We start from the raw sequence: 18,472 nt of genomic DNA on the forward strand, positions 1-18,472 counted from the left end.
ATTCAAAGTATGGGCCACAGACCAACAGCACTGGCATCATCTAGGAGATTGTTAGAAATGCAAATCAGGCCCCATCCCAGACCTGCTGAATCAGAACCTGCATCTTTTTTTTTTTTTTTTTTTTTTTTTTTTTGAGACAGAGTCTTACTCTGTTGCCCCGGCTAGAGTGAGTGCCGTGGCATCAGCCTAGCTCACAGCAACCTCAAACTCCTGGGCTCAAGGGATCCTTCTGCCTCAGCCTCCCGAGTAGCTGGGACTACAGGCATGTGCCACCATGCCCGGCTAATTTTTGGTATATATATATTTTTAGTTGGTCAATTAATTTCTTTCTATATTTAGTGGAGAGGGGGTCTTGCTCTTGCTCCGGCTGGTTTTGAACTCCTGACCTTGAGCTATCCGCCCACCTCGGCCGCCCGGAGTGCTAGGATTACAGGTGTGAGCCATCGTGCCTGGCCCAGAATCTGCATCTTAAGATCTTCAGCTGATTCAGCTGATCGTATGCACATTAAAGTTTCAGAAGCACTAACACAAACCAAAAAAGATTCACTAAGAAAAAGGAATGGCAAATTAATCTTGTTTAAACAAACTTTTCCAAGTTTATTTAAATAGTAAAGTCAGAGAGTAAATAGATATAATCTAACAAATTCAGGAAAATGACTCAATAACAGAATATCAAGCTATTCACCTGCTTTTCTAGAATCCAAAGCATATGCTCTTCCCTTAAATAGTACCATATATTACCAGGATCTAAAATGTGTATAATCTGGAATTATCTGCTCTCTGTGTCCAAGTGAAATATAACTGTAAAAGGTAAAATTTCAAAAAAAGAAAGGTCACTTAATAGATATAGTATTTCCATTCATTCTATGCATTAAAATTTGGGGGAATTCAATATCCCTTTGTTCAAAATTTTATCCTTGCATCAAGTGGATCATCAGAAAACTAGGTTTAAACTACATTAGTTTAGTCCATTATAGAACTGCATTCACTCTGTAGCAGCTAATGTTCTGCACACTTTGCTTTTGTTGCTTGAAGAAACTTCTCTACATAAAATATGCTTTTGCTATACAACTGTTTTTAAAAGCATTGTCCATTATGTAATACAACTTCCTACAGAAACCAAATGTGTAACATAAATGAGTGAAGCAGACTGTAAAATATATCCACTGCCAGATATGTAATCAAACTTTATTATTAACTGAATGACGGTATAAGCAAACAGGTAAGAAAATAGAAGCTATATTTAAAATTTTAAATCTAAAAATATAAATACTTAATTTATCAAATTCCCCTTTTGAAATTGATTACTTTGTTGATTTGGAAATAGAAATCTAAAACCTTTTCTTCTACACTAATATGTCAATATCCACGTGGGCCAATAGGGAGAAGTAGATACTTAAATGGAAATTTGGGTACTATTATTAAGAGGAAGGTGGAATGAATATATGACAAGTGGCCAAAAACAGCAAATGTCTACTGTACATAATATTCCAAAGTTGTCTAATTAGGAGTCAGTACCGCACTACAGTACAGTTCAATTTCTTCAATTTGTAATTCTTCATTTATATTAGTAAAACTAATTGAGAAAGGCAAAATAAGCAATGTTTTTCATTACAATAATATTGGAAATCAGAAAACTTTTTTTTTTAAAGTTCAATCTTTAAGCCCATAATTGTGACTATGTAGCTTGGGTAACTACTTGCATCTCTAGAAACCAATTACAGTACAGAGAAGTGAGCCAGATTATTCCTTGCCAAAAGAGTTTCCCGCAAAATATGACTTCACTAAGAACATGCGAATTAAATTTTGCATTTGTATAATTACTTATGGGCACTTTTGAAGAGAGATTCACAGTGTTTATATGGATTGTCACATTCTGAGCTGAGGCAGGGATTTTCCCTTGGATGACATGAACAAGTTGAATTCTTTCAACAGTTCAAAAACTCTCTCTTCAGCACCTAACATAAATGCTGTACTACATCACCCAGATGCCCTCTTCAGAACTGAAATATTTATTCCCCAGTTGCTCTCCGGGAATTTGCTAGGCTGAAAAAAGCTACCACACCCAAGGTTATGCTTCCTTCCCATGGTAGCTGGCATCCAATGACTGTTCAACACTGGGCTATAAGGCCTGGCCCTGTCATTCCAGGTGAGGACAATTCTGAGGAACCATTCCAGCTTCAGAGATCCCCATGGGTAAGGCTGAAGCTTGTGACTGTACCTCAGCCAACTGCTCCTTTAGTCCTTCCTCCTTCCCTTCCCCCCACAATTGTTGATCCTGACATCACCCCTTAATAAACCATCTGCACATTAACCTCCATCTCAAAATCTGCTTCCAGGGCAACCCAACCTGTGACAGCACTATATCCAACTAAGCCCTCTAACCTACAAGAAGTAGAGGCAACTGTTGTATTGTGCATCCAATTCATCCAACAAAGCAATAATCTCTGTTAAAGCCACAGAAGAATATCTAGTATTCTGTATTACTGTATTCTATATTACTATATCCACATGTTTCACTTTTTAGCTTCCTTAAGGCAATGTTTCCTAGTGAATTATATAATTAATATACTTAAGTTTTACATCTTTAGAAAACACTGCCACCTTGGATTTAAGTTTCAAATCAAGTCTTATGTTAACACTAACCATTACAGAAATATCTTCTGTAGTTATACTTAAATTATTTTGACCAGTCTACGTTAAACTTAAAACACAGGCACTGTGTTCAGAAATTCTATCATATCAAAATTCTCATTGACACCACAAATAAATAGGCTTCACTGTGCAGTATTATTCATGTCTGTGCAACAGAAGACACCACAAATAAATTACCCTCTTCAAGCAACCTATCCAATAAATTCTAAGCCATATCTTCAATATGCCAAATAACAGCATTTTTTATTAGATTGGCATTTGAAACTTAAAAATACATTGCATGCCTCACTCAATAGACACTCTTTTGTAAACTCGTCATCTACAAAAAAGCTAATGCCTGGGCAATCTTTTCCCTTAATATATAACTACATAACTGCATTTTACAACAAGATTGCTTATTTTATTCATTTTCCAAATAAACCTAGTTGAAATTTCGGTCCTTTTCTTGAATTCATTGTTTTTCATTACATAGTTTTTCTGTGTACTGGCCATAGTTTCTACTACGTTTTGTTTCATAATGGGCTTTTAAGTTGTATTCATTTGACAGAAACACACTTTGTTTGCATATTTAAAACACAGGAATTTTTTTACTCCCATTTTAAAGAAATTTGTTCTTTCCCATTTTCTTGAAACACCTTCTCAGTCTAGCTTTCATTCTCCTATTTTGGATAGAGATGTGGGTACTATATTTTATTTTCTTCTTATATTTGCTATAATAACACAAAAAAGATGATAAATTACAACTTGATACACAAGATATGAGAGAAAATAAGGAATTGTGGGAACTATGACAGACTGGAGAACACATGTCCCACGTCTAAAGGTAACAACTGCTACTTAGCTCCAACTGATCATTGCTTAGTGGAAATACTGGCCAAGTGTTTCCAGATTTTTCAATTTTTTCAAGAGAAGCAAGGAAACCAGATTTTTATCTGAAAATTCCTGAATGTTAAATGTTGGCAACTAATTCAACCATATGCAACACATCTCTGGCCATACCAAGGCTCATGGTTCACTATGTGAAAACTTTCTTGTGACGAATTGCTTTAGAATGTAGTACTGGGGGGAAAGTTTGTCAGTCTTAACATACTCCTTCTAGCACAATAGTAAAAAGTGTGAGCTCTGTAGGCTGATGCCATGGCACTCTTGCCTAGGTGACAGAGCGAGACTCTGTCTCAAAAAAAAAAAAAGTGCAAGCTCTGTAATCAGGTATTAACTCCAGTTCTGCTCCTTCCTAGCTATGTGATTATGAGTAAATTACTCTTCTGCTGTAATCCTCATTTCCTCACCTGCAAAATGAGTTTAGGCAAACAAATTACCTTATAGGTATCTCATGATTTATAATGTAAAGGACTTAGAATAATGCCTAGACAAGTATCTGTAAATATTAGTTTTTATTATTCAATAATGAAAATCAAGTAAATTATCATATTATCCTTTTTCTCTGGCTGTAAGAAAGCTCACAGTTGAATTTTATACTTAATCACAGTAACCATAGTAGCTATTATGTTTGGCATGTTTTGATTTTCTATTTCAATTTTAAAATTTTTATTATGCACTTGAATATAGGAAGCCTCAAATTCTTTTTGGAAGGAAGTGGTGTATAAACAACCAAAACTTTAAAAAATAAAAGTTAAGTCCCGTGAAATTTTTGTGAACAAGATCGAGGAAATTAGGCCATATGGCTATATAATTAGGTGGATTTATAACAGGTTCAATGACTATACTCAAAAATTATCAATTAATGGGTTGATGTTAACCTGGAGATTAATCTATGCTGTCATGAGGTTTCTGGCCTCAGATTTGTTCTGTTTATTAAATTAGATCAGCAAACTATGGTCTGCAGCTCAGCTGCTTGTTTTTATGAATAAAGTTTTATTGGAAGACAGCCACACCCATTTGTTTATGATTGGCCTATGCTGCTTTTGCACTACAACAGCAAAGTTGACTAGCTGTGATAGAGACTATGTGGCCCACAAGCCTAAATAAAATATATACTATCTTGCCCTTTAAGTAAAAGTTTGCTGACCCCTGAATTAGATGAAGACAGGTGCCATACTAAATCTGAAGATGACATAAACTGGAACAGTTAATATATTGCATGATATAATCAAAATTCACAAAGACCAGAACACTGAAAAAATAGGCTATTACCATTAGGCTGAAACTTGTTTATAAAGTATGCCTAAATTGGGTATTTAACCATAAACACAGAAGAAATGGAATTCAGGTATTCAGAACAATTGATATTATAAAGATCTAGTCTTATAAGCCCAGGAAATTAACCATGTAATGTAGCTACCAGAAGAGAGCTAATTTAAATATTGCCTGCATTAAAAGAAATATAGGATCTAGAACAGTGCTGTCCAATAGAAATTTCCTGTGATAATGGAAATGTTCTCTATCTGTAATGTCCAATAAGGCAGCCATTAACTACATGTGGCTATTGAGACTTAATATGGGGCTAGTGTAACTGAGGGACTAAAGTTTTAATTTTTTTAAAATTTTTAATTAATTTAAATTTAAATAGTTACATGTGGCTAGTTCCTGCCATATTGAACAGTACAGGTTTAGAACATTTAGAACATGAAAGGTATATACTATTATTTAGATCACATCTGCAGTATTGTGTTCAGTTCCAGTTGCCATGCTTACAAGCTGGAAGTGACACCCAGGAAGTGACCATATCGTAAAAATGTTATAATGAAATGAGGAAGAGCTGTGAAGTTAAAGATTTAGATGTTACCATGCAGTAGAACACACAGCCTTAAAAATTAGTGGAAAACATGTATCAATTCTATATAAGGAAGAATTTTCTGTTCCAGTTTTATAAAAATACAATGGGGCTTCCCTTTTCCACAGGTATTTCAGAAGAGGCTAAAATGCTTCTCATGCAAGAAATCATGGAGAATTCATTTGTCAGGTAGGAGACTAGTCTACAAAAAGGATTGACAAACAATAGCTTTCAGGCCAAATCCAACCAGCTACCTGGTTTTGCAAATTAAGTTTTATTGGAACACAGCCAATTCTTTCATTTATATATTGTCTATGGCTGCTTTCACACTACAACAGCAGAGTTGAGTAGGTATATCAGAGACCTTATGGCTTGAACAGCCTAAAATATTTACTACATGGTTCTTCACAGAAAATGCTTATTGACCTCTGGTCTAGAATAGTGGTTCTCAGAACCACCTGGATAACCAAAAAGAACACAGAGACCTGGGCTTGTTGAAGTAAAATAGAACCTGATCTCTGTATTTCTGTCTGGTTCCCCAGTGATTATTTTTTATAACAGTTTTGAGGTATAATTCACATACCATATGATTTACCCATTTAAAGTACACAATTCAATGGTTCTTAATATATTTTCAGAGTTGTGCAACCATCACTGAATCAATTTTAGAACATTTTAAACACACCAGAAATAAACCCTTTTGCATTAGCAATCACTCTCTACTTTCCCTCAAATTCTGCAGCCCTAGGCAACCATGATCTACTTTCTGTCTCTATAAATCTTACTGTTCTGGATATATCTTATAAATGGAATCTTACAACATGTAGTTTGTTTTTTTTTTTTTTTTGAGACAGAGTCTCACTTTGTTGCCCAGGCTAGAGTGAGTGCCGTGGCGTCAGCCTGGCTCACAGCAACCTCAATCTCCTGGGCTCAGCGATCCTACTGCCTCAGCCTCCCGAGTAGCTGGGACTACAGGCATGCGCCACCATGCCCGGCTAATGTTTTGTATATATATATATTTTAGTTGGTCAATTAATTTCTTTCTATTTTTTTTTGGTAGAGACGGGGTCTCGCTCAGGCTGGTTTCGAACTCCTGACCTTGAGCGATCCGCCCGCCTCAGCCTCCCAAAGTGCTAGGATTACAGGCGTGAGCCACCGCGCCCGGCTCAACATGTAGTTTTGTGTGACTTGCTTCTTTCACGTACCATGTTTTCAAGGTTTATCCATGTTGTAACATGTATCAGTACTGTTTATTTTCATTGATAAATAATATTCCATGGTATGGATATACCAAATTTTATCTATCCATTCATCAGTTGATAGACATATGGGTTGTTTATACTTTTTGGCTATTATAAACAATGCTGCTATGAATGTTTAAGTACAAGTGTTTATGTGGAAATATGCTTTCAATTCATTTGGGTCTAAACCTAGGAGTAGAATTGCAGGGTCATATGGTAACTCTATATTTAATTTATTAAGGAACTAACAAATGTTTTCCAAAGCAGCTGCACCATTTTACATTCCTACCAGCAGTGTATGAGGGTTACAATTTCTCCACATCCTTGTCAATATCTGTTATTATCTGCCTTTTTTATTATAATCATCCTAGTGGGTGTAAAGTGGTTTCTTATTGTGTTTTCTTTCTTTATTTCAGGAAATTATGGGGGTACAAACATTTTGGTTCCATGTTATGACTTTGCCACATCCCAGCCATGATTTGAGACGTGCCCTTTCCCCTCCTACAATGCTTACCACTCCATTAGTTGTGAGTTTACCCCCACCCCAGGGACAAAAGTCATTGTGGTTTTGATTTGCATTTCCCCAATGGCTAATGATGTTGAGCATCTTTTCAAGTACTTATTCCCCAGTCATTCTAATGACACCAAAGTTTGAGAATCACTAAGAGGTGTGTAAAAACTGCAAGATCCCTTTTGACCTTAATGATCCCATGAAAAATAAAGCCAGAAAGGCTATTAATTACAGAACTGCACCTGTTTATGCCTTCCTATTCTACATGACTCTGGCCTACAGGTTAATTCTAGCCTAACTCCTATTTTATAAAACCCCATTTTATTCTTTTTTCATTTATTTCCCTTTTTAAAAATTTAATATCCATTTTAAAATTACCTTTACTATTATTTAAGTCATTAAGTAAACAGTTGTAGCTTCTAAATTGATCAGCACAATGGCAAACATTGTGCTGTCAGAACATGAGCGTGTATGTGTGCGTGTGTGTATTCAATATGTGTTAATGGAAACCTTAGAAAAATGTTAGTCTTTAGAGAAAGGGAAATCAATTCTTCTGTACCTTTCATGATCCATCAGCAGTGTAGCAATATTCAGACAGAAATCTAAAGACATGTCAAAATGTAGTATTTCCATAACAGCTAAAAAAATGAAAAAATGAAGTAATCATATCAGTTTCATTTTGAGGAAGCTAAGCTATTTTCAATAACTTTCCTCCATTCAAAATCTCCTTACTAAATGTTTGCCATATACTATGTTTGCCTAACAATTTATCAAGATCTTTTTAAAAGTACTAACATCCAATGCTAGAGAGATAGGCGGCACTTTTAAATGGATGGCAAAGTAGCCTGGTGCAATCCTTTTGAAAAGCAATTTGGTCATACTATGTTAAGAACATTGTGGTTAAGAGCTTGGGATCTAAAGTCAGATCTAAATTTCAAACCACTTGCCACCTGTATGGCCATAGGCAAGTTAATTTTTCTGCACCTTAGTTTTGTCATCTGTAAAATGGAACATACCACCAATCTCTCAGGTTTGTTGAGAGGATTACATGAGATAACATATGGAAAGTACACAGCTAAGCACCTGGCATTTAGTAAGCATTTACTAAATGGCAGCTGCTATTATTATTATTCCCTTTACTTCAGAAATTTTACTTCTGAAAAGTCATCTGAAATAAATATGAGAAAAGGTTTATGAACAAATATATTAAAAGCAGTATAGATTATAATAGCAATAGAAAAGAAATATATCCTGAATGTCTAATATAGGGCAGAAACAAACTATTATGCAACCATTCAAATTGTTTAGTATGAAATAATATGGAAAAAATGAATATGCAAAAATATGAAAAATATTTACAAGGTTGGTAAGTGCAAAATTAAAAAACAAGGTTAGATGTACTATATGGTCACCTATATGGTCACAATTCTGTAATATAAGCAAAATAAATTAAGATAAAAATACTGAAAGTAAATAATCAAATCTGTAAAAGTGATTGTGTTTAGATTCAATTATTTATTCAACAAATATTTAATGAATATATTCTCTGTACCAGGCACTGTGTTTAGCTCTGGGAACCCAGCAATAAACAAAACACACAAAAATTCCAACTGTCAAGGAGTTTACATTCTAGTGGATGGTGGGACTATGGGTATTTTTAGTATTTTACAAAAATGTCTTTAATGAATATGTGCTACCCTTTCACAATGAAAACTTTGCATATTTTAAAAATTTCTACTTTTTCTGCTACAAAAAAATACCAATGATATTCTAATGCCAGGAGTTAGGTCAACTATTCTAAGAGTAAAGTACCTTCACCAGTAAAGAAATGAACAAACTATAAAAATGCAAGTTTCATACATTCTCTCAATACAACAAAATAAAAATCTGTTATTTTGAAATATAAAAAAAACCTTAGATTTGGGGAAGTCTCCTAATTGGTAAAATCAAACAATGACTGACATTGCAACTTGATTACTCTGAATATCAGGAGTAACTAGATTAAGTAAAAAAAAAAATCTGGGATTAAGGAATAATTTCACTTTAAAGTCTGATTCTTATCTACATTTGAATAAACAATATAATGGGGAATTCTCATCCCAAACTAATCAACTCCAAACTTGGTGACTCCAATAATTGCTCTGATTTTCCTATATTATATTAGTTTGAGTAGCGTATTCCTTTAATTGGTTAGGTGATTTGTTTCTTCCACTAATGCAAAAAAAGTGGAGCTGTCTTTCTGGTATCTCACATTTTTCAACCTGTGTATGCTGAGGTAATACTGTTGCCTAGAGATGTAGAATCCTCTTATCAATCTGAGCTTCTGCGGTCTCTTAAGTGATGGGCTAAATTTCTAGAAGTCACAGAAAGATTCAGCAGTATTAAACTAGCACTAAATTTAGGGCTACTGCCAAATTTGATTAGTATCCTAATTACTACAAATTGTTAATATTTATTCGATAATCAGTAATTATATTATACTAACATAATTTTGTATAGTACAAATAATACAGCTCTCAAAGATTACTAATGTACTAAAGCATGTACACATTAGAAGAATTTAGAGTAAATTATGTTTATGACTAAACAAAATTGAAACACTATTAAGGACTAGTGCGCATAGAGATTTTTGCCTCAATGCATCTATATCATAGTAATAATAGTAATAATAATAACTATGGTAACAGATACCATGTATTGCACACTAACTATGTACCAGGTATGGTGCTAAATGCTTTACATACATTTTCTCAAAAGATTCTCAAAACAACATGATGACGTAGATATCATTGTTATTGTTGTTATATCTCTTTTAAAGATGAAGAAACAAAGCACAGAAAAGTTAAGTAACTTGTCCAATGAACCACAGCTATATATCAGTATGTTTGTGTTGTGCTTTGCACATTCTAGTCCCTTGAGAATTATGAAAAACACATAGCAATGTTTGTACAAGTAACTGTAAAAAGCATGGCACTAAATGGCTTCCTCCATTAATATAATATAATATAATATAATATAATATAATATAATAATCTTTCTTCATGGTGGTAGACAACTTGAGAAGGGTTGGGCAGCTGCACTTCTCTGCTGGACTAAAGGAAAACTGATTCAGCTCTTTTTTTTAGCACTTTTTAAATTTGCTACTATTTTTTCTCCTTTTTCTTCCTGGCTGACAATCTTTTCCCTTTCCTATGTGATCCATTTCCCTCAGCCACTATCAAATTATACTTGTTTTTAGTATACTACAAAAGATCTTATATTCAACAAATTGGTATTGAGATTTCAAAATTGTGTGTTCTTCACACAGAGATGATACCTTCAAGGAGTTCTTCATTAGCTGTTTCACCTTTCAGAAGGATTTTCATCTTTAAGAAAAGCCCAGCAGGATTTAAATGTTCCTATTTTAAACAAATAAATCACAATGATATTAAAGTTATGCAATGTAAAAGACAATATTCAGGTAATTGCCTGTTTTATTCAACTGCTTCAGAATGACTCATGATCAAAGGAAATCAAAAGTATAAAATATCATGTGATAACATCCAGGCTATCCCTAAGAATATTTTCTGGTATTTTATTCAATCTAAATGAAATAATATGAGGAAAAGAACATGTAAACATTTCCATTAAGTGACAAAATTTAATGACAAGGTCAATACTTAAAACTGTGTGATTCTGAGGCCGTATTATTGGTAAGCAAAACCCCAAACATCAGTTAGACTTATTTTCTTTTTGAGATTTTAATAACAGCAAAGCTCCTTTGCAAACAATGATAGAGTAAATAGAAAATGAATTGTCTTTTCTATAGGATATATCTATCATGTCTACCATTAATAACAATGTGCTCTGAATGATGTTTCTAAGTCACTGTTAGCTTGCTCTAAGCCATCTGTTATCTCTTGCCCAGTTCCATTTTTGCCTGACAGGATACATCTTTGAACAGCTGGCTAAGATTAAAAATTCAGTTTAGGCCCACAAAACAGAACTTTTCTCTCTACAAAGCCAATTAGCCTCTACACAAACATTGTACTCATTAGCTCCATACTCTGCAAATAATTACAGCTATTCATGTGTGAGATGCTTTAAAAATGAAAAGTTAGAGAAAGTAAGCACTGGCATTAAAAGAGTTTACAAATATAAATGACACCAATACAAAGAATAAAAATTAAATTTGGCAATTTTAATTTATTATACTGCCACCTTTCCTACAGGCACATCAAAATATGTATTGTGTTCAATTACCTTTTATCTGCAGAGATGTATAAGTCTTCCAGATCTTGGCTGCATCTGTTTTCCCTGAGACTGCTATTCTCACACAAGTTAACATTCAGTTTTGCTTTTTGATTTCTTTACCAAACTCCAGAGAATGGTTCTCTGTATCATGTTCTTTCTATTGTATCATCATGTCTTCACTTCTATAAACATTTGCACTGTATTGTCTATCCTTACTGTCACTTGAAATTATACTTTTAGAAGGCATGAAGGATTGCTTGTTAAATCCATCAGCTTTCTCCCTATTCTCAAAATCCTGTCTTCTCTATAACTTTTCTCACTATTATTTCTCATTCTTCTACTCTTCTTCCTTACATTTTTGTTTGCTTTTAAAAAAAAAACAGTTATTGAGAAATAGGCTCCAGGTACAACAAACATACAAAGTAAGTGTTGTGAATCTTGTATTGCAAATGAGGAATCTGAGGCCCAGATGAAGTTAAGTAACTTACCATGGTCATACAGTTGGTAAATGATAGGGCTTAAATTTGAATTCATATCTCTTTGACTCTAAAGGACACTATAATATGCTGTCTCCCTCGAAGCTTGGTCCATCCTGGGCCTACATAATTACTACACCGTCTTGATCTCTTGCAAGCTCTAAAGATAATGTATGCATTTTTAGTGTGAAGTGTATAAAACATATATAAAACCTATGTGTATAGTTTAGAGAATAATAAAACAAACACCCATGTACTCACCATCCAGATTAAGAAACAGAACATTATCACCACATTAGAAGCCTCCAATGTGCCCTGGCCCATTTGTATCCTCCTCACTTCTCCACAGAGGTAAATACCACCCTGAATTTTGGTGGGTTTTTTTTTTGGGGGGGGGTGCAGGGGTGTCTCACTATATTGCACGGGCTGGTCTTGAACTCCTGTGCTCAAGCGATCCTCCTGCATCAGCCTCCTGAGTAGGTGGGACTATAGCCATGAGCCACCACAACCACCACTCTGAATTTTGTGCAGTAATTCCCTTGCTTTTCTTCATAGATATATAATATATTGTCGCTATGCACTAAGTGTTTCTGTCCCTCCAAAATTCGTATGTTGAAGCCCTAACCAATGTGATGGTACTTGGAGGTGGGGCCTTTAGGAGGTAATTTGGTTATGAGAGTAGAGCCCTCATGAATGGGATAAGTTGCCTTGATAAGAAAAGACATGAGAGAGATGATCTTTCTCTCTCTCTGCCAAGTAAGGATACAGCAAGAAGGTGGCCATCTTCAAATCAGGAAGAGGAACCTCACCAGGAACCAAAAAGGCCAGCATCTTGATTTTGGACTTCCCAGCCCCCAGATGGTAAGAAATAAACTTCTACTGTTTAAGCCACCCAATTTATATTATTTTGTTGTGACAGCTCAAGCTAAGACAACTATTTAGTTTTGCCTATATTTGAAATTCACTTAAACAGAATCACAACATAGAGAAGTTCTTCTGTGACTTGCTTCTTTCATTGAAATCATGTTTTTCAGTTTCATCCATGTTAATATATGAAACTAATTTATTTTTTTCATTACTACATAGCATGGTTCTCAAAGAGTGGTCCTTGAACTGGTATGACCTGGGAACTTGTTAGAAATGCAAGCCCCAAACCTATTGAATGAGAAACTCTGGTAGTGCTGTCCAGCAAATTGTGTGTATGTATATGTGTGTGTATGTTTGTGTGTGTTTAAAAATATATAAAATCATTATTATTGATTTGCATTGTGAAAAATTTCCATTTCAACATAAATTCTAGTCACTGTTCAGTAAGATAATAAATGAGCAAACTGTTTTAATGGGTACACTAGGTAATACTTATACAAGCTAAAGTTTGAGAACAATGACTGTTGTAGAAATATATCACAATTTACTCATTATACTTCAGACATTTGAGTCATTTCCAACTCAATTGCTATTATGAACAATCCTGACATCAGTATTCTGTATACCTCTCCTACTAAACAGATGCTAGAGTTTCTCCAAAATATATACCTAGGAGCAAAGTTACTGGGTGATCAGTATGATCAGGTTCAACTTTATCAAGTAATGTCAAACTGTTATCCAAAGTGGTTGCACAATTCTTAAAAAACTAGGAATGAAGGGAGCTTCCTAAGCCTGATAAAAGACATCTATGAAAAACCCACAGCTAACATCATACTTAATGGTGAATTACCAAAAGCTCTACCCCTAAGACCAGAACAAGAAAAAAGAATGTCTGCTCTTGCCACTTCTATTCAACATTCTAATGGATGTTCTTGCCAGAAAAATTAGAAAACAAAAAGATATAAAAGGCATCCAGACTGGAAAGGAAGCAGTAAAACTATTTCTTTGTTTTTATTTGTTTGTTTGTTTGTTTTGTTTTCTTTAGACAGAGTCTCACTCTGTTGCCCTGAGTAGAGTGCCATGGTGTCAGCTTAGCTCACATCAACTTCAAATTCCTGGGCTCAAGTGATCCTTCTGCCTCAGCATCCCGAGTAGCTGGGACTACAGGCATGCGCCACCAGGCCCGGCTAATTTTTCTGTATATATTTTTAGTTGGCCAATTAATTTGTTTCTGTTTATAGCAGAGACGAGGTCTCGTCTTGCTCAGGCTGGTTTAGAACTCCTGACCTGGAGCAATCCACCCGCCTCGGCCTCCCAGAGTGCTAGGATTACAGGCATGAGCCACCGCGCCCGGCCTAAACTATTTCTTTTTACAGATGATATGATCTTGTATGTAGAAAATCTTAAGGAAGCCAGTAAAAATGTATGAAAGCTAAAACAAAAACAAGTTCAGGAAAGTTATAAGATCTACCACCAATATTTAAAAAATCAACTGTATTTCTATATACTAGCAATGAATCATCTAAAAGTGAAGTTAAGAAAATAATTTCACTTATAAAAACATCAAAAGAAATAAAATACATAGCAATAAATTTAACAAAAGAAAGGCAAGACTTGTTTACCGAAAACTACAAAACATTGGTAAAACAAATTAAATAAGTCCTAAAATGAATGTTCCTGGCTTTGAAAACTTAATATTGTTAAGATGGCAACAATCCCCAAATTGATCTACAGATTCAACAAACTCCCTATCAAATTCCAGCTGGCTTCTTTGCAGAAATCATCAAGCTGATCCCAAAATATGAAAATGCTAGAAATCCAGAAAAGCCAAAACAATTCTGAAAAAGAACTAAATTGGAGAGCCATACTAGCAGGTGTGAAGTGGTTTCTCATTGTGCTTTTAATTTGCATTCCCTGATAATGATGTTGAGCATCTTTTCATGAACTTATTGACTGTGGCATGTATTTTTTTGAGAAATAGCTATTAAGATTCTTTGCCCATTTTCTGCTGGGTTGTTTGTCTTCTTATTATTGAATAGTAAGAGTTTTTATTATATTCTGGATAATAGATACTCATCAGATATATGATTTGCAAATATTTTCTCCCATTCTGTTGGGAGGATCCCATGGATTCTACTTTCACTTTCCTTTTTTTTTTTCCTTTTTTTGAGATAGAGTCTCACTCTCTTGCCTGGGCTAGAGTGCCATGGAGTCAGCCTAGCTCACAGCAACCTCCAACTCCTGGGCTCAAGCGATCCTCCTGCCTCAGCCTCCCGGGTAGCTGGGACTACAAGTATGTACCATTTTGCTCAGGTAATTTTTTAAATTACCTTACCGTGCCAGGCTAATTTTTTCTATTTTTAGTTGCTTGGCTAATTTCTTTTTATTTATAGTAGAGACAGGGTCTCGCTTTTGCTCAGGCTGGTCTCGAACTCCTGAGCTCAAGCAATCCTCCCACCTCGGCCTCCCAGAGTGCTAGTATCACAGGCATGAGCCACAGCACCCAGCCTCACTTTCTTGATAGTTTCCTTTGAAACAAAAAATTTCAATTGTAATGAAGCCTAATTTTACCCACTATTTCTTTTTTGTTTTTGGTGTTGTATCTAAGTGTCCAGGTCTTTTTTTTAAAGACAGAGTCTCACTCTGTCCTCCCAGTAAAGTGCAGTGACATCATCCTAGCTCACTGCAATCTCAAACTCCTGAGCTCAAGCGATCCTCCTGCCTCAGCCTCCCAAGTAGCTGGGACTACAAGTATGTACCATTTTGCTCAGGTAATTTTTTAAATTTTTGTTTATTTTGTAGAGACAGGGTCTTGCTATGTTACTCAGGCTGGTCATAAACTCCTGGCCTCAAGTAATCCCCCTCCTTTGGCCTCCAAAAGTGCAGGGACTACAGGCATGAGCCACTGTGCCCAACCTCTATGTATTTTTAATGGTAATGAAAGAAACTAACTATGAAAATATGTTTGATGAATGTAAAACTTTATCAAGAAATATGACTATTCTTCCTGAAATAAAGAAAAAAGGATAGTAAAGAAATTTGAAATGTATAAATTACCAGATGAGAACATCAATTATTATCCATAAAATGTATATCAAATAGATATTAAGGAAATTATAAATGTCCTAATTTCACATTTCAAATGGAAACATGAAAAATCAAGTGAAGTACACAATTTTCTTTTTTTTCTTTTTTTTTTTTTTTGAGACAGTCTCGCTTTGTTGCCCAGGCTAGAGTGAGTGCCATGGTGTCAGCCTAGCTCACAGCAACCTCAAACTCCTGGGCTCAAGCAATCCTCCTGCCTCAGCCTCCCGAGTAGCTGGGACTACAGGCATGCGCCACCATGCCCGGCTAATTTTTCTATATATATTAGTTGGCCAATTAATTTCTTTCTATTTATAGTAGAGATGGGGTCTCGCTGTTGCTCAGACTGGTTTCGAACTCCTGACCTTGAGCAATCCACCCGCCTTGGCCTCCCAGAGTGCTAGGATTACAGGCGTGAGCCACCACGTCTGGCCCACAATTTTCATTTTTAAACAGAGAAAAGTTATTTTCTATGAACATTTCTGACTGACAAAAAGCAGCCAATAACTTGGTTCATAAATATTCTGATACATGAAGTCCTATAAAAACTTCATCTGTCATTTTTTTAAAATGTTATGCTATGCAGTGAATTTGTTTGTTTGTTTGTTTTGCTTATAGCAGTTTGTGCTGTGGAATTTACAGTGAACTTTTATTATAGGTTAAAATATTGTTTAAAATAAATAGTTTAAAGAAAAAAAACTTCATCTGTTTCAACTTTCAGTAACATTCCAAATCAACAATTTGTAATATAAAATGGGCATCATATTTGGATATTCTAAAACTGATTCATGAATTTGCTTAGTGCAATCTTATCCAAATTTGGAAGTAGACTTGAGAATTTTTCTAATAATACTGGTCACAGTGGCATCATGTGAAAGAAGTTTCAGTAAGCAAAAATTAATTTAAGACTGTGCTTTACCCATTAAATGATCTTGGCACCCTTGTCAAAAATCATTTGACCATATAAGCAAGGAAGGGTTTATTTCTGGGATTTTTATTCATTCCATTGGTCTGTATGTCCATCTTCAAGCTAGTACCATAGTGCTTTGATTACTATGGCATTGTAATAAGCTTTGAAATCAGGAAGCGTGAGTCCTTCAGCTTTGTTCTTCTTTTCCAAGATTGTTTCAACTATACTGGGGGTCCCTTGAGATTCCATATGAATTTTAGAATAAGTTTTTCTATTTCTGAAAAAAAATCATTGCAACTTTAAAAGGGATTGCACTGAATTTATAGATCTCTTTGGGTAGTATTACCATCCTTAAGCCTTCCAATCCATGAACATGGGATATGTTTCCATTTATTTCTGTCTTCTTTAATTTCTTTCAGCAATTTCTTATATTTTTTGTTGTACAAGCTTTTCACTTCCTTGGTTAAGTTAATTGCTAAATATTTCATTCTTGGGCCGGGCATGGTGGCTCATGGCTGTAATCTTAGCACTCTGGGAGGCAGAGGCAGGTGGATTGCTCAAAGTCAGGAGTTCGAAACCAGCCTGAGCAAGAGCGAGACCCTGTCTCTACTATAAATAGAAAGAAATTAAATATATATATATATAAAATTAGCCGGGCATGATGGCTCATGCCTGTAGTCCTAGCTACTCAGGAGGCTGAGGCAGCAGGATTGCTTGAGCCCAGGAATTTGAGGTTGCTGTGAGCTAGGCTGACACCACAGCACTCACCCTAGCCTGAGCAACAAAGCAAGACTCTGTCTGGAAAAAAAAAAAAAATTCATTCTTTCTGATGCTACTGTAAATGGAATTGTTTTCACTATATCCTTTTCAGAATGTTCATTGTTCAGTGTATCAAAATGCAATTGATTTTTTTGTATAGTCTTTAGTATCCTGCTACTTTGCTGAATTCATTTATTAGTTCTAACAGTTTGGGGGGCAACCTTTATAATGTTCTACGTATAAGATCATAATATCTGGAAACATAAATAATTTTACTTTTTCCCTTTCTAATTTGGATGCCTTTTCTTTTTCTTGCCTAATTGCTCTGGCTAGAACTTCTAGTACTATGTTGAATAGAAGTGGCAAAAGCAAGCATCCTTGCCTAGTTCTTTTTTTTTTTTTTTTTGAGACAGAGTCTCGCTTTGTTGCCTAGGCTAGAATGAGTGCCGTGGCATCAGCCTAGCTCACAGCAACCTCAAACTCCTGGGCTCAAGCAATCCTCCTGCCTCAGCCTCCCAAGTGGCTGGGACTACAGGCATGCACCACCATGCCCGGCTAATTTTTTTTTTTTTTTTTTTTTTTTGGCTCATAACAGACCTGGAGATAATTTTTTTCTATATATATCATTTGGCCAATTAATTTCTTTCTATTTATAGTAGAGACGGGGTCTCGCTGTTGCTCAGGCTGGTTTCGAACTCCTGACCTCGAGCAATCCGCCCACCTCGGCCTCCCAGAGAGCTAGGATTACAGGCGTGAGCCACCTCGCCCGGCCCTTGCCTAGTTCTTGATCTTAGAGGAAAAGCTTTCAATCTTTCACCATTGTAGTATGCTACTCACTGTGGGTTTTTCATATATGGCTTTTATTAAGTTGAAATTACTTCCTTCTATTCCTAGGTTGTTGAGTATTTTTATCATGAGAATGTTGAATTTTGTCAAATGGTTTTTGTACACACAATAACATGATCATGTGGGCTTTTTTCCTTCATTCTCTTAATGTGGTGT

At 35.3% G+C, this 18,472-nt stretch overlaps 1 protein-coding gene across 2 annotated transcripts in view; it reads right to left on the bottom strand.

The window, feature by feature from the left end:
• TEX11 (testis expressed 11) overlaps positions 1-18,472 on the bottom strand; it is a 255,862-nt gene that overhangs the window by 121,521 nt on the left and 115,869 nt on the right. For both annotated transcript variants that reach the window (XM_075999567.1, XM_075999568.1), the window contains 2 exons: positions 10,458-10,539; positions 7,701-7,779 (listed from right to left, as the gene is read on the bottom strand). In XM_075999567.1, the coding sequence (XP_075855682.1) occupies positions 7,701-7,779; positions 10,458-10,539 (161 nt within the window). The remainder of the gene's footprint in view (positions 1-7,700; positions 7,780-10,457; positions 10,540-18,472) is intronic.

The sequence above is a fragment of the Microcebus murinus genome, chromosome X, assembly GCF_040939455.1.
Source record: "Microcebus murinus isolate Inina chromosome X, M.murinus_Inina_mat1.0, whole genome shotgun sequence".
Classification (NCBI taxonomy): Eukaryota; Metazoa; Chordata; class Mammalia; order Primates; family Cheirogaleidae; genus Microcebus; species Microcebus murinus.